General features: G+C 37.7%; 1 protein-coding gene across 1 annotated transcript in view; it reads right to left on the bottom strand.

The window, feature by feature from the left end:
* LOC139709562 (bromodomain adjacent to zinc finger domain protein 2B-like) overlaps positions 1-720 on the bottom strand; it is a 97,290-nt gene extending 96,570 nt beyond the window's left edge. The window contains exon 1 of the mRNA XM_071621522.1: positions 633-720. Coding sequence (XP_071477623.1) covers positions 633-720 — 88 coding nt within the window. The remainder of the gene's footprint in view (positions 1-632) is intronic.
* Positions 721-23,396: the final 22,676 nt, after the last annotated feature.

Below are 23,396 nucleotides of genomic sequence, written 5' to 3'. Positions count from 1 at the left end.
CAGTGTAGGTTCTCTTTGTAAATTTCATTAAATTCTCCACACACAAAAAAGAAAAAAAATAGTATGCCATCAGATAGCTAGATACAGCACCAGGCCAAACCGATATATGTACAATGTGTAATTGAACTTTCATGTAATATCATAGTGCATCTGGGGGACATTTCATGAAGCGATTTCCTAGGTATTTTTTCTGACAAACTGTTATAAGCTACAGAAATTCTTGAGTCTGATTGGCTGACAGTTAATTTTTCCAACAGATTTGTCAGACCAAACGATTCATGAAATACCCCCCTGAAGTACATGCTCATTTTCAGGCCATGGAGATCACACTCTGATTATGTGTAGTAGCTGCTGATATGAAAACATTTCTTTTCCTGATTTACTTCTCTCACTGACCAATACAGTATGCAAGTTCTCTATGAATGGTCACATCCAAGAGACTAACACTTGGTTAAGAGAACAGCATAATTACTGTGGCAAACTTATCATAACACTTTACAGACAAATCTGGAGAATGCAATAATGAGTGATCAAATCAAATCATTGCCACCCTCTTCTGTGGAAGCATATACAGTGTACATAAACTGCTAGCTTGTCTACAGATTGTATGGATCTTTTCTTTTCAAACTTACCAAGGAGATGCGTTGAATCGAAGAATCCTGCCCCAAGTCCTAAAGGACTTTTAGGGGCAGAGCTTTCAGCTGGCTCCATGCTGCACATGAAAAGAGAGGGGGAAAAAAACAGAAGATAGAGAGAGGGGAGAGAATGAAATGAGCTTGTTAGAAAATGACTAACATTTTATGAATCATCACACAATACTTCAGAAGGTGAGAGTGGATATGGGCTCCTGGCCGGTGAGGGTGAAACATCGATGCCTTTTCTCTGCAAACCCATGTGAATAATTATGATGACACTGTTTGCGCTCGGAGAAAGGACAGGTCTTGTGTGACATCTGTAAAGTGGGGATGAATAATTGATGAAGCTCATCCAACAGAAGACTCCGTGTGCAAGTGTCAGGAGTGTCCCCTGTAAGCTACGGCAAATGTGTGAATGTTTTTGCTTCTCATGTGGACACTGTATCAATATTCAACTTCTTAAACACCCTTTCCCATCTTTGCTACTCAAGCATCTCACCCAAACACCAACCTAGCACCACCACCATCCTCAGTCTTCTGAAGACACATCTTTCTATTTTCACTTGAAAGGCAGCATGTGAAAGCTGTACCTGTGATAAATGCTAAACTGAAGAAAGAAAAAGGAAAGGGAAACTTATTAAAATCAGACTGTAGACCCTCTTTAGTGGAAGAGTTCTTTATATAGTTAATTTCTTTTAGTGCATACACATGTAAGACTTGATCTGCCAATTTTGCAAAATCAAATAGGTTTTGATAGGACAGACACTAAAAAAGCCAAGAACAAGGTCAACAAAGCCTTCAAGCACCTTCATTTCCTGACAATTTTCAGTTTCTATTCCTCTCTAAAACTAAAAATATTGATGCTATAGGTGAGGCAATGCCAAACGAAAGAACAAAAGAAATTATTCAATATGATGGTACAGATTACTGCCATATTATCAATACAGAATTGAAACAAGCACTTGACATAAAAATAACAAGATTATGTAGTCATGTATATCTTTGTCATTGGTTCTTGAGGTTATCAATAATTTTGTGAGCTTGTTCGTCAAAGTGTAGGAATTGCAAATTTGGGAAATATAGGTTGACCATGTACGCTGCATCTGTATAATACAACTGTACTTGGCAAGCTGTTCATGGTATATCATGCATGCCAAAAGCACTTCACAAAGTAGCGGTGGAATAAGGCTGCCCAATTATGTGCACTGTCACTGGGATTGATTGGGACCCACGGTGAAGAGGAAACGGGACACGTCAGACGGGAGTGAATCCCAACATGCTCCGAATTGCGGATAAATATCACTTCAATATTGCAGCGCATCTCATTCATGGTCTAGATTTTGTATCAAAATGGCAGCGCTCTCCCCTCACTTGCCCGCCACATCCCATCTCTCGCCAGCATCGCATATTTCTCCTGCTAATTAGAATGCACGGTTACGGTTTCTCCAGGTAACTCTGCCCCAATGCCAAATGTTTCCCACAAGCAAATAAATGCACTACAATGTATATCTCCCTGTCAATTTGTCTCAAATCTAGTGTCTCATCTCACTTTCCGCAGCCTCTTTGTTTTTTCTCCCACATCAAACCAAAATATCCAGTTAAGTCAACCCAAAGAAAATTCAGTCCCCTCAGCTCTCTGTTTTTCTACCATCTCTGTTTTAGGTACACCATAAAGCTGCAAATGAGATAGTTTACTTTAAAAAAATCATCACTGTTCTGTCAGTTGATAAAATGTTCCTTTCCACTTTCCACACTGTATGATGTTTCATCTCATTACTGCTGACTATAACTCAAAATGAGAACACATTCTGCACAGGGAATTGTGTGTAAGGGCCTTCTGCAGACTTGCCATCCAAGAACTGCAGAAGGACTGTTTTGTTTTCAGGTAGATGGAAATGTCGAAGGGAAAGAATTTGGAGAGGCACAGGTACACATACCTCAACTTGAAGTTTCTGTTTCCTCGCAAACTATTTAGACTATTTCTTGGGAATTTAGCACAAGGCTAGACTAACAGATAAGCAGAGAAAGCTATCACTGACATTGTAGAGACTTTTATTTTCATTAAATTTCAATTATGACTATGCTCATATTGAGAAAAATAAGACTTACAACGTATTTTTGATACCAAGAAAGCAAGCCATCATTGTGAATTTCGAATAGATGCGTTCCCACGAAACAACCATTATCACAACATCCGTCAAGGTATTCTGCTTGTCCAATACATGCCAATGATAGATAACTTTGAACTTCCTCAGTGACAACTCCCTCCATGTTGTGGCATTTCTATCTTGAATCTACATGTGTACCACAGACAGGAATCTACTCTCAACACAGAACCTGTACTGGCTAAACTGGCTATGACTTGTACCTGAACTGGCTGCTGGTTGTGACCCTACTGGGAGTCACCGAGGTTCAAAGCCCCATTCACTACTTCTTGTGCATCGTCAAGTTCTCGACACCATCCTAGCCAGTTCCGAGCGAGAGAGAGAGCGAGAAAAAAAAAGAGAGAGAGAGAGAAGGGAGAGAGGGGGAGAGAAAGAGAAAGAGAGGCAGACAGATAGAGAGAGGACGCCCTCTTGCTGCCACTGCTGGGAAATCGCTGATTTCTAAAATGCACTATTATGTCTGTGACAGCAGATGATTGAGACTACAAACTCCTCCACGTACATGAAAGTGCAAAGTCCAAGAACAAGGAGTCACAATATATTTTTTTCCCCACATCACATCAGATTCTCTATATTCTTAAATTCTCTCTTGAATGGCAGGGCAAAAAGCTTGACATAGCTTTGATACAGTGACGAGGCCTATGACAAACATACATGTAATACTGTTCTGTATTAAAAATAAGAAATGTGTTTTTCTAGAAGAGAAAAGTAATATGAATCGATCAGGTCTTTTCACAATGATGTGAATGCCTCCACTAGCCTGGAATACACACAACATGCAATGTAAGCAAAGAAAAACTTCTACAGTACATTCAACCCGCACTGCTTTCACTACTCTGCATGAAATCATAATTTTTCATGGCGAATCTCGCACTGCATGCTAATGATTCACAAGGTGTGTTCAAAATGATTGCGTTGTTATTTGTATCTTCGTACATTGTTTGCTGTAAATAAATGTCATTGAACTGAACTGAACTGAAGGTACTGGCTCCAAGCTATAGCAGCAAATGACGAGTACGATTATTCTTTATGAAATGCTCATCTGTCAAAACCAGGAGAATCAACTGAAAAAGGTCATGTTTTCCACTTTTGTGCTGGTTGAAGGTGATCATGTGAATATCAGTAACTCCAAAGTCCCAGCAAGCATACATATATGCATTTCGGCCGAAAAGCACCTTGCTGTTCAAGAAAAAAACAAAACAAAGAGGGCCGGGTTGGCGTAAGGACACGGAGAGCTGTATGGGGTGAGAGGGCGATATCTGCTAATGCCATTAAAAAAAAAAAAGCCACACAAAGAGCTTTACAGCAAAGCAGGGGGGTGACAATGACGTTGAAACGGAGGAGAGAGAAATGTGGGAGAGAGCGAGAAAACATGAAACTCTCCCTATACCTCTGTGACTCACAGGGGTGGCAAATTACATGTCCTACTGCCAAACCATCCTGTACATTTCATACCCTAAGCACAAACAGATTTACTGCACGTGGGAAGACAGAAAAAGAAAGGGGGGGCTCTAACGCAGGACAGAGGAGATGATCAATGAATAACACACATCTGCAACTATTAAACCTTAGGGCTGTGCATGGCCAAGAGAAGCTCTAATGTGTACATTGTATGTCTATACAGTTTGGCTTTTTATAGCCTGAATATATCTGACTAGCAAGCATGAAATGTCATCAGCACCAAGTGACAAAGCAACTTGCAATGCAAAGCACAGCAAGACAGACGTCAGTGATTGTACTCATGCTACCATTAAACAAAGACTACGTCAAAAGACTCATGGCCAGTTTTTACACAAATACAATAGGCCAACGGCAAGTCCCCCAATAAACAGAAGTGTATTGTGAAACATTGTACATTGAACAATGCAGTTCTCTTGTGTATAGTTTGGTCACACCAGCCATGCACATTACTTGTATGTATGCTTCATCTTTTACTGGGTTGTCATATTGGTCTATCTCGTTAATCTCAACTATGCCCACAGTACAGGGGAAGTATAATAAATTAGTGCATGTGTGCCACACACATAGCTCTACTGTTTAGTTGTTGTTTTTGATGGGCACAAGCAAATTTCTACACTATGGCTATCCTGAACGGCAGGCTTTCCTCTTGGAGATATATGGGGTATTAAAACACCGCGCTCTGCATAAATTGCTCAACGGAACTCAATGAACGTTGTGCACACGTTTCTCTAATTACAGGCATGAAAAGATCCACTGACTCAATTCAACGGCTGATCCACGCTTGGCCCTCGACTATTCGTGAACGACAACAAATCAGTTTCTGTCATCCATTATCCTCTCCATGTTCCCCTTGATCATCACAAATCAAGTATTTATGTTTGGGGTTTTTTTAATTACTGCAGCACAACACACTTGACATACAATTGTACATGGAAGATCTTGTACATGTATGTACATGAAATCACAAAATTGAGTCAAAAGCTAATATTGTAATATCCCAAACAGTCTCATCTTTTCCCAGTTGTACAAAGGGCAGGGGAGACATGCCCTGGTTTGATGGTGACTCCAACAAGCAACCAATTTAGATTAAATCTTAATATCACTGTTACTAATTCAAAATATCATTAAGCAAAAGGAAAGAAAGGTAAAGGTGTGTATGTGTATTTGATGTACACATTTTTTCTAACTTGTTCAGTATATCACTGTAGGCAGAGAAATATAATTGTCTTTTTACTCTCTCCATTTCTCTTTTAACCCGTTGAGGACGGACTGATTGTGCTACAACAGGCATTTTCCATATATACCCCTGCCCGAGTATACTTGGGACACGTCCTCAATGGGTTAATAGTATACATGTACATGTATCTATAAACCATCTTATTATCATACTTTTTATCTGATCTACATATTAAGCATTATTGAATTGCCCTCATACATGTATTCTCAATCTCTCTCTTTTTATAGTGTCATCGTTTTTTTTTGAGTGATCAAAATCCTGCAAGCTTTGCTTTTCAGTGGATCACTTTTTTGCATCGCCATATTTATTTATTTTTATTTATTTATTTTTTTTACAATTGCAAGGTGTGCATTGTCCTTTTTCACTACTTTGGGTATACATTCATTTTATATTTTAAACTATATATACTTAATGATTTGTCCTTTCAAATTGTCTAACAGTTGAATTGATATTTGTATCCCCTTGTAATATGTATTTCCTTTTATTGATGCAAATAAAGAAAAATCGAAATGAAAATTTTAACTGTTTCAATGTATGTGTGTCAACCTTCAAATCTAAGTACAATTTTAATATTTCATCTGCCTGCATCATTGGTATTAATGGTTTCGTCGTAATTTCTAGTAAATTGGTAAACAGTGAACTACCTTTGATGATGATAATGATGATAATATCAATGTGGTATAATCTACTGTACCCTCTTCAGTTTTAACACTGCTCTTCCAGAGGATCTTGCTATCATCAATGGCTACCCAAGGTGCCAGGTTCCCATTTCTATACCTGGGTCAAGAGGGACATTGTGCGTAAAACATCTAGTCCAAGAACATAATGCCCCAAACAGGATTTGCACTTGGGACCTTCCATTGAAAGAGTTCAAATTCAGATCCTTCATACCACAGGGCTCCCACGCATATAATGCCAGTAGCCTTCCTCTGCAAATTATCACAGGGAAGGAGGGGGGGGGGGGGGGGTCCCCATCAGAAATAGATACCCTGTATTTCAAAAACACGGAATCACAGTGTTTTGTGTATAAAATACAATACATGCATTCTCCACTGACTATGCACACAGAATATTACTTGTCTATCACATAATGATGATAGCTTTTTGGAGATAACCACAAGAGTATGTCTCAACATTAGTTGACTAAGACAAAGTCAAATGGTCAGTACCTATACGCAGTCATTTCAATTCCGAAGGCCAGTTTAAATTCAAGGATGTTCTTCCCCTAAGCACCTCAATAAAAGAAAGAAATTAATTCAACTGTTCCAATGTAATGTCTTGAAGCAGTACACATGCATTTAGTTGTTGCTTGTTTGGTAAATACTGAGCAAGCATTCTCAGTATGAGGGATGAGCACTGAGGGATAGGCACCTGCAGAAGTATAATTTAGATGCTATTATCTAAATTGCGTACTGCTTGAAATGGGGCAACTATTTCTTATTGTATGACCTCCTTTAAGAGAGGAAAGCACAAAGGAGGAACTCAACTTGTGGGGGAAAAAAAATGAAGGGTCGATAACCTTTCGACCATGTCTCCATGTGGTGTTTTCATCATGGGGAAAGATTTCAACAGAAGTACTACAACACGGCTACATCATTCAAAGGTATGCCTCTGGCAAACCCTAACAGCTTACATATTGCACGGAAGCACACGATCCTGAAGCTTGCCAAGGTTCAGATCAAATGGCCAACCACATTTTAAAGACGAGGAAAGTAAGAGAGATTCATACATTCATTCATTTCCTCTTGTTCTTTTTGAGGTACTTCCCTGCCAAGCTGAAAGTTCATACACCATTTCCTGGTCATAACTTGAAATCTGCACTTCAGTACGGTACGTTTGCAACATGAGGTGATCTCAATTCCAACATTCAAGCCTTCCCTTGCTGAATGAATATCTCTCCCTCCTCTTCCAAAGGTAACAAAGCACATATTTTCACTGAAGAAACCAACAAACAATCAATCCTAACAAGACTAATGAGACAACCTACGACCAAATACTGCTCGCGCATGAACTTCAATACTTGGAAGAAAGGAGAAAGCTGCTTTGTTTGTCCTTTTACAAAAAGTCTATGAGAAACGCTCAGCAATTCAGAGACCTTATCCCACCAACTCGTCAAACTGTACGTCATTTACGACACACTCGTAGTTTTCAAGAGATACGATGCAAAACCAATAGAATGAAGCAAAGTCCTATTCCATACCTGGTTCGGCTATACAACTCTCAGTAAAGCTCCATTATCATCATTGTTTGGTCTTAATACTACGACCTTGCTTATGTTTATCTATTCTAAAAAGCAGATGTGCAATATATATATATATATATTTTCAATATAGTATGGATTTCAGCAATTCGCTTCTTTGTGTGTGTGCCAAGTGGCCGTCTTGTTTGTTTGTTTCTCTTCTCTTCTCTTCTCTTCTCTTCTCTTCTCTCCCCTCTCCTTCTCCTCCCTTCCTCCCTACATGGTCCGGTTATACAATTCACAGTAAAGCTTTAGCATATCAATCCCAATGGTTATTTGGTCACACTCTCTTTATGTATTTTTTTTCTTTCTTTCTTTCTGGATGCAAAATGTGCAATATTCATTTTCTAAGCTTTACATTGTATTGTATTGTGCTCTATTGCATTGTATTTACGTACGCTTCCAACATGGAATCGTCTATGATCAAGCTGTTATTTCTTTTTCTTCACTCTCTCTCTCTCTCTCTCTCTCCCTCTCTCTCTCTCCTTCTTTTCTTTTGTGACAAATACTTGTACTTATTGTACATTGTACTTCACCTCCAACACTTTTGCAATTTGCTCTCATTTGAGGTTTATCAATGTCTATTGATAAAATATGTAATGCATATGTGTGTATACGTGGTGTTTTTTTTAAATTCCAGATATGCACGGTCCGTTGTTGTTGCTGTTGTTGTTTTTCCCCTATGTCAATACCGATGTTTGAAACTCATGTTAGTATTATGTGAATGTTTACAAGGCAGACTGCTATGTTTCTGTTTTCGGGGTAATTTTTTTTTTTTAAGTCTCTCATATCTTCCCTCGCATCCGCTATAGTTTTTGGTTACATTGATTCCTCTTACTCTTCACTAGACTATGTAACACTCCTCTTCTTCTCACCTTCTTTCTCCCCTGCATAGTTATCCCTCCGCTCTTTTGCGCGTTCTCTCTCTCTCTCTCTCTCTCTCTTCTTTCTGAATACAATTACGGTTGTATCTTTTGTTTCCAAGAGGATGGTACGGTTACTGTTTCGATTGGGCTGATGGGTTCCAATGTGTGTGTGTGTGTGTTTTTTTTTTTTTTTTTTTTTTTTAACGATGATTTTGAGATAATGCGAAATATTTTATTTGATATGAAAGAGTGTAAATTTTATAGAGGAATTTGATTTATTTTATGAAAATATGTATATTTGTAATTCTGTTAATTGTTCTAGTCTTTGTACATTTGATAATTTCATCAATTCCATTTTTTCTTCCGCGGACTGTTTATATCTTTATTATGATATGATTCATTTTATGGAATTGCTAATTTATTTTTTAATGCTCCAGCATTTTGAAGTAATGAACAGTTGCATACAAATGATTGAACTTATAAATGTATCTTAACTGATGATGTTTATGTTTTTTTTTCTTACGCGGACTCCCGCTTTCTCTTTTTCTCCCACCCTCATTTCTGCCTCCTTAATCCCTATCAGTCTGTCTGTCTTTCTTCCCTTCCTCACTTCCTCTCGAGTCCATATCCGACTGAATATAATATGATGTATTCATAATGGAAATGCTCTTTGTAATTTTATCATTATTTTATCTATATCGTGTATGTGTTATACTTTTGTAACATCGTGCAATTCAGTCTCTGACTGCAATGCGATCGAAATAAAACCATTATTGAATTTGAATTGAATTGACTGTTCTCTAGGCTGAGCTTTCTTGTACACCTTTCCTATCAACAATCAAATTCCATATGAAGTTGCTATTCAATACCAATACAGAATCTGTCATATAGCGAAAACTAATTATCAAATTTAGCAGAAGAAACATGTTTTGTTTGTTTTATTTGTTTTCAATTTCCATCTGTACAAGATGACTGGACAGCCCATATTCAGCTAAACTAGCTACTGATTTTTGGAATAGGTAAATCAGAAGCCTGTTATTGCATGTACATGCACATGTACACAATTGTACATATGCCCAGGGAAAAAACATCCATATATTGAATATATTAAATAGAACTGGCCTTCTGAAGGAGGAAAGTATGAATGCCCATTCTTTTATTTCTTTTTGTTTGGTTTTGCATTTGTCTTTAGCTGGTAAATCTTGTTACCAATGGCATCTGATGAAATAAATTGTTTATAGAGTAATACCATGACAATATCACAATGATATGTGATCAATGTTTTGATGTTAACTGCAAAAATTCAAGTTTTCAGTCTTGCTGCATTGAGGCGAGCACTTTTTAAAAACTTGAATACTCTTGCAATGTGACCTTTGAAGGCATCTTGCATGAATTTGCAAAATAACCTTCAAAAATTCACCTGAATCATCCGACGGTACGAACAATCAGGTAAGGAGCATTAAAACTGGTTTGACTTCTCTGGGAAAGGAAAGGGGGAATGGGGCATGAGAGTCAATACTCTGACTGATACACACTTGGGTGTTTACAAGAAGCTCATGACTCAGGGAGGAAATGCAAGCAGTGTTCTTGTAGCTGCTGTACATATTAACAACTCTAGACAGTATCTTGTGCAATTTCTCCATCAAAACTGAGAGAGGCAACATGGAATCAAATGAATGGGGAGTGAAGGAGGTGAAGAGGGATCAGAGGTCTAATGAACGATCACACATAACGCTCTATTCATGGTTTTAAAAATCACAGTGCACACAAGTCCATCAGTACCATGCCTCAACCCATAACAGGTGCAACTAGTCTGTGCAGTGACAGAGATTATAGGGTGCAAAAGCAAAATGCTTGTAATGACTTCAGTACCCTTAACCCATTAGCAACTGAAAAGCCCAAAACTGTCCGTCTTATTACTCCTTATACGCCCGAAACCGTCCATCCGTTTGTTTTATGCATCATCATTTTTTGTTTGTTTTCATATATAATATATAATTATGTAATTTGAAAAAGGTCAAAGGTTAACAAAAGTAAGCCAGAAGTATATCTGCGATACACCATTCTCTTTAAAAAGTCTTAATAGTCTTTCAAATAAACATAACTTATACCAGAGAAAAATAAACATGAAGTGAGATATATTACAAGATTTTGAAAGTTGTCGAAATGAGGGCAATATTGCTGTACCTTCCGGGGGACCATAGGCCATTATGTACAGAATCTTCAGTTGCCAAAGGGTTAATATTTTGCGTTACTGCACCTCAGTCACATAACTTTCAGAGGATGACTTACAATCTTTAGTTACTTCCCTATTCATCTCCAAATTTAAAATAATAATCCACATTAAACACTGCAAAATACTTTCTCAATAAAAGGAAAAACATATTGTCTGATATCTTTATACTTTTTGAGGTGTTAGTTTTCTCTTTTACACAAGTGTTTGCAGATTTTATAATACCATATATTGACTTTTACTTTAAAAAGTTTTGAGTGTATTCTTTTTTTATTATTATTATCTGTCCTTAAAAACTGGATTCATAATTTGCACTCATAACATAGCCAGAATATGCCAACTAAATTTACATATACATGTATACCAGTTATATATGGGTAATTCCATGAAGTTGGGGCAGTGTCCACGTAGCATCGTGATATTTAAAAAATACATTTCAGCATAACTCAATATTAATTATGCTACACATTTATTGTTTGTAGGCTTTACATTTGCATTGAGGCCACACATTTTCCTGGAAATTTTGTGCCATTCAGACTCAATTTTGATGAAGTTATTAAACAATATGTAACAGTGTCCTGTAGCATCGTGATATTTCAAAATTTGGTTCTAAGAGACAAATTATGGCAATTAGCTTGACCAAAATTTGATGCAATATGCAAATTTACAAGATATGAATGAGATAGCTAAATATCTCAAATTTCCTGTACACAGTTTTGATTTTAAAAGAAAATTACAAAATGTATCACGATGCTATGCGGTGTCCTTTTTTGTGACATTTGGTGGACACCGCGTAGCATAGTGACACATTGTGTAATTTTCTTGTAAAAGTAAAACTGTGGAAAGGAGAGTTAAGATATTAAGATACAATGTATCTGACTAATCTAGTAATTATGCATATTATATCAAATTTTGGTCAAGCTAATTGTATCAATTTGTCTTTTAGGACCAAATTTTGAATATCACGATGCTACATGGACACGTCATGATGCTACAGGACACCATTACATTTCGTTTTAATAACTTCATCAAAATTGAGTCTGAATGGCACAAAATTTCCAGGAAAATGTATGGTCTCAATACAAATGTAAAGCCTATAAACAATATATAGCATAATTAGTATTGAGTTGTATGCTAAAATGTCACACTTTGTGCCCCAACTTCATGGAATTACCCATATACACACACACACACACACACACACACTTATTCAATTTCAATATGTGCTAGGACATTTCTTTTTAGTACATTATAAAATTTACCATGTATCATCACCTCCAATATTAAAAAGGTTTTCACCATTAAGTGAGGTGGGCACCAATGGTGCCTAATGAAGACATTACAAGTATACAACTACATCTGCAAGGAAGCTGCAAATGATCGACCACCCCCCCCCCCCCCCGCCCCCCTTGCACAATTTTGTGATATACTGCAATGTGGGTTCAATCTCCTCCCCTTCTATACCCCCATCCCTTAGCCCATTTAAACTTAGAACCAATAGGAAGAAAAAGCAATTGTTTCCCAATGGTGCAATAAAAAGACAACAATACATAAAGTTTCTGTGAACAAGCTGAATTGAACGAGCATACACAACATACACCAGCATTTGTGCATGTGATTCACATATTAGGAGCTACAAGTCTTGTGATGTATGATGTATCATCTTTGGAAAAACAAAATAAAGAAAGAAAACTTCTTTGGAAGAGGGGTGGGGTCAAAAGTCAATAATTTCATGGTCAAGAACGAGTAGAATTTGGAGCGAAAAAAAAGAAAGTTCTCTAGAACTAGAAGTCATGAGGAAATGCAAAGCGGCAGAGAGAGATAGAGCAGAAAGCAGGTACAGCATGTTTAATGCAACTATACACATTCACAATGTACAGGGCTGAATCTAGAAGTATTATTTGCGAGCACTATCAATAGTCCATAAAAGAAAATTAATTCATCATGTTAGCACAGAAATGCCAAATTGTTGCACAATTCAAGTGTGTGGCTCAATGTGAGGTATCAATAGCTATTAAGGAAATTTTTGCACAGATGCCACAAATTTACTGTCACATGTTTGATCGGATTATCTGATCTTGCCCTTACAGGTACATAGGCTCTGCTGCTTTCAGTGTTCTACTTCTTCAGGGCAATTCACATTAAAAGTCAAACATTGTGAGTTTAGACAACTCAAGACACTATGGTAAAAGTTGCCAGGCAACTGTTCCAAATGCACTCAAGATTTTTGCAGTGTTTCTTTGTTGTCATTATTTTTTTTTTTAATTCAAACTTTGCACAAAGTTTGCTGTATAGCAATTTGCAGTAAGAATTGTCGCCAATGAAAAGTCTGTTTTGTCACATACAGGTATAGCTTCAGCTCCATGTTAACCCGTTGAGGACAGGCTGATTTTGTTACAACAAGCATTTCACATAGACACCTACCCGAGTATACTCGTGACTTGTCCTCAATGAGTTAAGATAATTCCCTGCTGTCCCATGTGAAATGATGATTGAAACCAGCTCCCCAGGCTGTTACGTAACATTCATACGACTGTAGGCCTACAGTGGAGCGGCATGCAGACTGATCAGTTAACTGCACACATGATTGTTATTACTAATACTCGATTACAGTGGCAACACTTGAAATTGAGATTTTTCAATTTCAAGTGTGGTAACAGTGCAAATTTGGGTTGCAGTGAGAGTTTGAGAAGGTCCTAAACAGTGTAAAGTTTACTGTCGCGATGTTTTCCAGTCAAAGTGGGTCTTGTGAGAGACCTGCTCTAACTATTGGCAGATTTACATATTAGGCCTATGAGTATGCCTCTCATCAAGGCTTCCAATACAGAAAAGAAAGGGGAAAAAAAACTACCATGAAGTTATCAATGCCTTCAACTGTCTGCAAAGCTCTTCATAAAGCAGTACACTACATGCAGAATCAAACAATGAACATCTGCCACAGTCTTTTTATAATACAGTGTAACTACACTGCAACAAGCTGTGTTCATTTCATGAAAGAGGAAATGCCAGCGCACTAACAAACATAAGGGAACAGCTATCAGTCACATAGAAAATATAATACCCCAATCGGAGCTACGCAGGTCAAATCAAGTGTCTTGTGTGCCTTTATTTTTCCTCTCATCTGCAGGATCAGCAAGGTCATGTAAAATAAACATGGCAGCTGAAAAGAGAGATATCCGTACAGCAGAGGCAGGCAGCTCCGAGAATATAAATTACATACATTCCCTGAAAGCCTTTATCTAGTGTTGGGAATGGTGGTATAGTCATGGCATGCCCTTTATACAGCTTATATTGGAAAGCTGGGTGTGAGCTAAGTGTGTGTGTGTGTTTCTTCACATTGTATGTTCAGGATAGCAATGCCCCTAATGGCCACGCAAACTGCACCCTGTCCTATGACACGCTCAAATCTCAAGCAGTCCTGTGGGCATAAATGATTACAGGAGGTCCACCACTGGAAACGGAGGAAACTACAAATTGATTTACTGAACACGAAAAAGGGGAGTGTGAGAAAGAAGAAAGAGTGTGTGAAAGACAGGGAGACAGACCATGGTTATGTACTGCAGTATCATGCAATCATTACAAATGTACAACACAGGGGGTATTCAGCACCAGGAAATTGTGTAATTACCTAGGCATTACAATACAAGTTGTACATAATACCTTGGTTGATGGCTGATACCCATTCAGAGTTCCATTGCGATAAAGTCGTGCAGGACTTGGCTGAAAGTAGTATTCAAACAGTGCTGTTGGTGCTACATGATTCTGATTTGAACAGTGAACAACGACCATTTTGCCCTTTAACAAGTAATGTACAGCTGTAAGCATTCATATCTAATATCCACTGGTGTCATACACAGATCTCATTACTAACCTACTACAAACTATATCAAGGGAAAAATACCTCTACAACTGGTTTGCTGAATAGTCAGGTTTACTACAATACATTTAAATTTTGTGCATGTCTATTTCACAGTGGTTCTTCTTGACAAGCTGACAGCTTGCTGGAGGCTTGCCCGACGTTGCAACAATTAATGTACGCAATGAATGTACATTGTAATGATAATGATAATGATAATGAATAACATTAATAAAGCGCTTAATACTGATGTTTCTAAGTGCATCGATCCAGAAAAAAGAAGTATGACATTGAAATAAAATACAACATTATGTACATGTAAATATTATAACAACAGCAACAACAATTGTAGCTTGTTTGTGTTTTCAGACGGTTGGATTGTTCAAAGCAAGGCTGAAAATAATGACAAATCCTATTGATTAAAGTAAGGGGAGAAAGTGCCCCCCCCCCCTCCAACAGTAGGGAGGTATGACAATTTTACATTTTATATAGCACAAACTGGTGCATACAAATGTACTTTAATTATGATTTCAACACATACACTGAGCCAATGCACCTGCAGGAGACTCTTGAAACTTTGGGCTTGGACATTATATAACTTTATTGAATGTTTGCGATATCAGATAATGTATTCTGGAGACTTCTGGGTTTTTTCTTTTTTGCTTTCCATTTGTGGGGTTCTGCGTGAGAATTCCTTTGAATAGCAGAGTACAAAGTAAGACAATTAGAATTGGATGAATTGCACGAGTCTCACACTGACTGTTGGATAGTTGGCAGCCCTGTCAAAGTTATCAAAATTAGATATGTAAAGGCTTTTAGCAAACCTTTGAAAGAGCCCACACAGTTTGTTTGAAGTCATGGTGCACTTGGCATGAGAAAATAAAGTGCCTCATTAAAGATCAAACTAGCTATGCCTCTGGCACACTTGAGGGGAAAGATTTGTTTTGTTTCACTTTGTTTCTGAATGGCCTTTCTTTGATATGAAATACAAAATATGTCTTTTAAACAAACTATCAATACAAGACGCAGCTCTTCACAAATTGGGGTGGGGGTTGACTCACTTTCAGTCATAACATCATGGTATATTCCGGTCTCACATGCCAGCAATTGGTCCATCCGGAATATTAATTTGAGTGAATAGAAGCTGAGAAATTAGAGAAGGAGTATAGTGAAATATTAAGCATATTCTGATCATGGCTGATCAAAACTAAGTACTGTAAAAGTGGATATTTTCGCGTGACTAATTTTTCGCACTTGGCCGGGTCGGAAGTGTTTCGCGGGTTTTTAATTCCGCAGAATCAAGACATCACGCACAGGCACATATGGCAAGCAAAAATATTCGCGTGCTTTTATTTTCGTGCTAGTTTCCGGTTGCGCGAAATGCGTGAAAATTTGAACACCGCGAAAATTTCCACTTTTATAGTATTAGTAAGTTGTGATTTTTTGAAGTTGTGATCAATATAACACAAATTGGCAAATTCCATGATGCCACTCATAAGATCACCCCGCATTTGCTCTGTACTATAAAATCTGGCATTTTCATTATCCCATCCAGTAAATTTCCAATTGTACATACGTACTCATACAATCATGGTAAATATTTTCTATACCTCCCCTGCACAGATATATACCGTGCATATTCCAACAACCCATCCTCTCCCCCATCCCCCCCCCCCCCCACATACAAAGGAAGATTTTATAGAATTTTATGCCTAAGGCAAATGGAAGGTGAACTCACAAGATATATCACAGAAATAGCGATATCTATTTGATAGGTTAAAGGTCCTGTTTACCTTTGGGAACAGTGATTTAAAAAATGTTAAAGATGTGACATTTAATGCATATGTGTAGGTCTGTTGTACCACAAAACATCCTGTCATATAAAATTTTTTGCAATAAAGACTAAAATATAAGGAGAGATCTGTATTTTTCTCAATAAACCGTAACTGTAGACGGTTTAGTCTGGAAACATTTTTATTATAACTATTGTTCATATTTGTATATTTGATAATACTTAACATTGATTTTAACGATTCAAATTTTTACAGTGGTTGTTTCTATCCCTAACTCACATTTTAGAACTATTTTAAAGAACTAATGCTGGGTTTTTGTTTCATATGCAAATGGTAAATTATGCCTTTAAACCTTTAAAAATTCATTAATTTCTTATTTTTAATCAAAATTTAGTTAACTTTCACCATCTTGTTCCTCCCATTTACTGGTTCTATTCAACAAACTTAATTTTATAGGGTAGGGATGGTATACAGGCAGTTTGGGCTTAGATAGGGACTCAGGTTTTAACTTTTTTGCAAGATAATTAGAAACCACTGTAATGTACAAGAAATGTTAAAGTGCACACAATTCTATGAGGAATTAAAAGTTTATTTGATGAAAATTTGTTTTGAAATGACAGAGATATCAAAAACAAAGCAAAACTAAATGGTCCTAATAAAAGGTGGGTTTGACCTTTTATACGACCTCTTTGTTTTTGGATTTCTCAACCATTTCAAATCAAATTTTCCTCAAATATTTCCTCTTAGAATTGCATGCTCTTTAATATTTCATGTAAGTGGTTTCTAATTATCTCGCAAAAAGTTAAAAACTGAATCCCCATCTCAATCAGAACTATACCATCCCTTTAAGTCTCATCTACCATCAGTTGTATTGTTGTCCCACTTTTTATTGTACAGTAGTGGTGGGCACTGTGACATTGGTACTGCACTGAAGTTGTATGGTGACCAATGCCATTTAAACCCGTTGAGGACGGACAGATTTTGCTAACAGGCATTTTCCATAGATACCTGCCCGAGTACACTCGGGACTCATCCTCAAATGGTTAAAATGACTAAAGTAACGCTGTATATCACTTGAATCTTTGAGTTTAGTCATTAAATCACAAAATGTACTGTTTCTCAGTAATTATCCAAGCCATTTCAATTTCCTTGTTATGTAATTCTTTGTTTTTAGAGTCAATGGCTACTTTGAAAATATCCTATCCCTATTCGCTTGCATAAGATTTGAGATGAGAACACACTTGCAATTATCAGATTTGTTTTCTCTCGTGCACCGTGCATCAATAAAAATCAAATTGTTCTGATAACAATGGAATAATTGGAGTCACGACATGTACTTTCTTTTTAAAGTAAACCTGCATCCAGCTGCAAAAGAGAGGTCTAAATTTGTACTAATGTAGCTGCCTACACTGAGATCCAGAAGAAGCTAAAAGGTCTGAAATTATCCAGATGGAGTCATTTCTTTCACAGTCTTCTTAATTGTTTTGGAGTTTGTTTGTTTTGGGGTTTTTTGGGTGGGTGGGTTTACTTTTGTTTTGCTTTTTTGGGGGTGTTATATCTTTAAACTTTTCAACATTTTCAGTACTAGTACAAAAGACAATGTCATACAAAAATTGCCCCTTAAAGATATAAACTTTAATGCAAGGAAAGGTTCTAATATTTCAATCAGCTCATCACTCTAAAAATTAAATCAACAAAGTTGTTTTTGAAAGCAATGTGCTATGAAAACCTTTTTCATACAACCATCTCCAGATAGAAAAGTTACAAACGATAGCGGCAATGAAGTTGCCAAACAAAATCCACTCGGCCCAAGACGGGGAATTGTTGCATGCAATCAAGATGGCTTCTACCCTGAAAAGGCTTGCTTGTCAAGGAATGCCAACTTGACTCAGTCTATCGCGCAACCCCTTCATCGAAGCCTGACTGGCGATTCATTAAGATGCGCTACACCTGCTCAGTGTCAACTCCCCGTACATCAGTCACTACAATTACATTTTGCACGTCAAACGGTACACAGAACGTGTTTATGCAAGAACCTGGGCACAATGATACACACAATCACAAAGGTTAAATGCGACACATACACATACACACACATCCCCCTTAAAAAGAAAGGGGACCAAAGTGGAATCCTTTGTGGCATAATAGAATACACCCCCTCTTTTTTTTTTTTGCTGAGCAATTGCCATTCTGTAATTCATGAAGTATGCTGCCTGCCTCACCAAGAATTCCATTCGATGTTTACATAATAGACTGGATGCAGTAAGTTTGTGCATAATGAGATATATCTCTCTCTCTCCATTGCCCGCACGTACATAATTAGGATGGAGCGCGATCTGGGAGTCCAATTTGCTTTTTACATCATCAAATACACAACACACACACTGACACACACACACACAATGGCCCTCACCCATTGCTCTCTCTGCATGTTTATATCATTCAACAAGGCCTGGTAATAATTTATCAGCTTATTTTCTCTGCCTCGCTAGGCTCTCTCTCTCTCTCTACCTGATCACACGTATCTTTTGTCTACTCAGTGGGCAGAGCGTCTGCACTGCACAGCGCTCCATAAACCAACTGCTTAAAATTCTACCCAAGTGTCACTCAAGACCGCACCAGACCCCATCTTGATCTTTCCCTACTACCCAATTGGCCAAGCAAAGCTTCCATACAACGCAAGCACTCACCCTTTGTCGCCAACACTGCTTGTACTGGCACTCTGTAACTTACTGCAATGAACAGGGCACATAATATTCATATGTGTTAAGTTAGAAGGTGCCACACATATATAGCTGGTTTAGAGACCATCAATCTGTAGGCAAACACATAAAATACCTTCTGCTGCAATGTCTATCCTTATATCTATTTGAACTATCAGCAATCAACATGCAATTGTCACATCAACCACTCTTTTCTACAGATGTACATAGTGAGTGAGCACAGAGCTGATCTACAGAAGTGACTAGAAGCAGTGCAATCCCTGCTTGTTGAATATCTATTTCACACTTTCGTTTTACATGTACGTTTGTGCAAGTGGCATACTGTATATTATACTCACTGAACTAGTTCAATTGCAAGTGTTTGTATGTACTGTATGTACAACGGAATGAAGCAGGACACCACAAGATCTGGTTCACACAAAACACTGTAGGTGGGCCTAGCTGACAATTCCAGTCTCAGAACTGATCTTTTCCAGAGTGAACTTCAAGCTTGTAGGAAACAAATAAGGCTGCTTTCCCATTGGTCTATAGTTTGAGGCCCAGTCCACTGTAGTTTACGGGTAGGCCAAGTTGGTTTGCAGGCTGTAGCCCCTCCATGCTCTGCAGTAATACTACACAGCACGGTCAACCAAGAGAATGCACTCATAAAGTTTTAGCAGCAACAATGTGCGAAATATTAGAAATTTTGCAAAGAAAATTCCTTGAGATGTATGGCTTTGATTATTCTACAGAATGATAAAGATAATCTTCAGCATCGCCAGTTCATACATTGCTCCAAAAGAGGTTGCACAAGAAGGAAGGGAAGAGTAGAACAGACTACACAGTTGCAATAAAGTGTGAGCATTACTGATACTTGGAAGACAAGAAACTCGGTACAGTAGTTCAACATGAATGTAAGCATTGCACACAGGATAAACTGACATTCTTCAGTGAACCATTCTACCGCAACAGAACACGGAAAGACAAATCTAATACCTATTAGCATTTGCACTCCCTTCCATGATGAATCATAGAAGCTAACAAACAACACACTCATAATGACTCTACCATACTCACGTTTTTTCCACTGCGGTGAGCTGATAGGAATGAAGTGTCTTAAGCTGGATATCTATCTGTCCATGGTCATGTCTAAATGAATACTTGCAGTGAAAGGCTTTGTGTCGTGCTATTATGGCAAAACACAGCCCGGGGAGGTTAAATGCAAAAAAGCAATTGTCGTAGCTTATTATAATCACAGTCACTCTCTCCCCCTCTCTCCCTCGTTTCTCTTTCTCCCCTCGGAAATGCACTACGCAAGAATGCACAACGAAATGTTGGCTTATCTCCCTATTGAGATAGAGACATTGGGTTGCAGGGCAGCAGCAAGAATAATTCCAGCCTGTTTTTTTTCACCTGGTCATAAAATATTCCATTCAGCGGTAATTGAGACTGCTCGCTTTCTCTCGCACGCCCGATGAATTTTGACATGTGTCTTTCATAGGCCCTACAGTGTACATGCTTCATACAGATGGAGGGAAGTAAAGTATTATTCCTCCCTTTTTATCTATCTCCTTCCCACTTTTCTCTTCTATTCCCCATCTGTCCCTGCTCGTATCTGTACATACAAACAATACTACACATAATAGATCATAATCAGAAACTGAAACTGGCAGGATATTGGAATTACTCAAATGTTTAGCACTGCCTTTGTGTGTCGTGTAATTTACCTTTTCTCTCTCTTTTTTTTTTTCTCTCTCTATCTCCGTCTCTTCTTTTTATTTTTTTCTTCTCCAGCCTTGTACAATGTAGCATCCTGTTTTTCCCTGTTTGGGAATTGATCTGGAAATCAACGGACAAATAAAAGTTGTAGCCATTCTTATGGCAGTCGGAATATTCTTGTGCTGGTATGTTCATGCACACATTCACTGTAGAGTCTAGTATGATAAAAAATAGTCTCAGTGTCCATCTGGCTCTCATATAACCTCTACCTAGTGATTTGTTTAATGGCAGCCACATTCATGAATCCACACGGTAAAGTATTGTTGTCAGTGTGCCCCATGAATCTACATACACGTATTGATCTCACTCATAATGGCGATGCTGTTTTGCAATTCTACACAAAGTCCAAAGTGCTTGCTCTGTAAGAATTAACTATATGGTAACAAAGTTTCTTTTCATTCATATACCGAAACATATTAAAAGAAGATTTATATGAGGAAAATCCTACCATTTCTATCCATAATTAAATTGCAAATTTACAAATGGAAAATATAAACCACTGGATCATCTGGGATACAACTCTAAAAGAAGATGAAATTCTTGAATGTTGAGTGAATTGTACAGATTTTCATGAAGATTAATGAAACAAAATCATAGACCAATATTATCCCTCATAACATTTGGGAATAATGGAAAGAATTGTTTTGTACATATCTGAACACATGTCGTGTCCTTCGCAATACTTCAAAATATTGTAGAGTTCTACCTGTACTGTGTGCAACCAAAAGATGTCTTCACATTAAGGTCCATTGTTTGTTTGGGTTTTTTTTCCATACAATTGGGAAATAGTGATCCTTCTGAAAAGAACAGAACATACAAAAGCAACTGAGCTATCACACAACACATCTGCATTATGTAGTTAGGAAGAAATGTCCTAGTTCAACCTTTATTTCGTTACCAAACCTTAGCAGAGGTGGATGTGAAAAAAAAAAAAATAATAATTTCATATTTTGGAACACTCTATCCAAGTTCCAGTGCCAGAGTTGTAAGACTTCAACAGAGCACTTTCCAATGGTGAGTCAAAGAAGCTTATTCTTGATGCATTCTTGTTCAATACTTGTACTGCACAATGCGTGGCACAGATGTCTGTACACTTGCTTGTCAGCTCCTTCGGCAAACAATTTGGCCAAGATCGACATGTACCTACGATATCTGTGTTGAGAGAGCTGGGCCGAGATCAGACTCACTCTCATTCAGGTTTCATCTAAATTTGACATTTGGAAACTGTGACTTTTGTAAAAAGGTCCTCCAACCTTTCTGTTAAGCAGAAATTTATCCTAGAGCTGCTGCTTCGACTTCGACTGCAAATTCAATCAAATAAGATTTCATTGTAGCCCACCATGTCAGATGAAGAGATCAATTGAAAAAAGGAAAAGAAAGAAGAAAAACAAAAGTTGTTTGGTTACCAGCAACACGGTTGCAGAGTACTGTATGCCAGAACGCCAGCCAATTGATCATGCTTTTACTTTGAAGCATCCTACATTTGACTAGTTTCAATCAGAACATAAGAGTACAATATGCATGTGTGACATTCAGAGCACCATGTACAATATAGGGAACATACACACAAGTCTTCCATACAAGAACACAGAGGATACAGTCTCAACAGCTCCTAATGTCGATGCGGAGGCACTCTTTCATCTATCCTCCCAATTTGTACAAAATTGCACCTGAATATGGCATTTGTGACTGGATACCAAATTAGTTCACATTATCTCATGCCATCCTCCAATTCCTTTGAACAAGAAAGGCATCTCCCAGGTGCCTGTAAAGTTACCCACAAAGGGTCAATTTAGCAAGTTATTGATGTGCTAACATACAATGTACATTGTATGGCCTTGAACTTAATATTGTGAATCTCTGTTTACAATCATCTTATCAAGCTATAATAATTTTGTTTAAGTTTCAGGAATCATTTTCCCTCCAATATGGCTACTTAATCTGCTATTCGTAACATCCAACAATACAATGTAATACTTGCAGCACTCACTCCCTTAATGATCAGCATAAATCACTAGAGATTTTTTGTTTTCTAATCTAATATCATCTTCTAAAGAGCATACATGTACACACTGCAGTGTGCCTATCCAGTACTGAAATTTACATGATATTGTCATATCAAATGCAGTTCACTATATTCACCAACCAACTCATAGGAATACTCGGCCAAGGGGGCATTTTATGGTTGCTGACAGAGCAAGTACAACTGTACTATTAATAAGAAATAGGATGTGAATCATTTTTTATGCAAATGTGGGGTGAAGAATATTTAGAATTACATGTGTAGCTCATTACTATTGTGCATCAGGATGTAAGAGACATCCATAGATTTTATATGCTATTGGTATCTGCACCATGCTCACAAATTACACCTCTAGTCCCAACACTGTATTTGCTGTAAAATACCCCCCCAAAAAAATAAAAATAAAA

Source organism: Diadema antillarum, unplaced genomic scaffold, assembly GCF_040938485.1.
Source record: "Diadema antillarum isolate AM-2024a unplaced genomic scaffold, OU_Dant_1.0 seq00001450_RagTag, whole genome shotgun sequence".
NCBI lineage: Eukaryota > Metazoa > Echinodermata > Echinoidea > Diadematoida > Diadematidae > Diadema > Diadema antillarum.
Note: the sequence above shows the minus strand (reverse complement) of the source record. Positions and strands in the feature narration are given on the sequence as shown.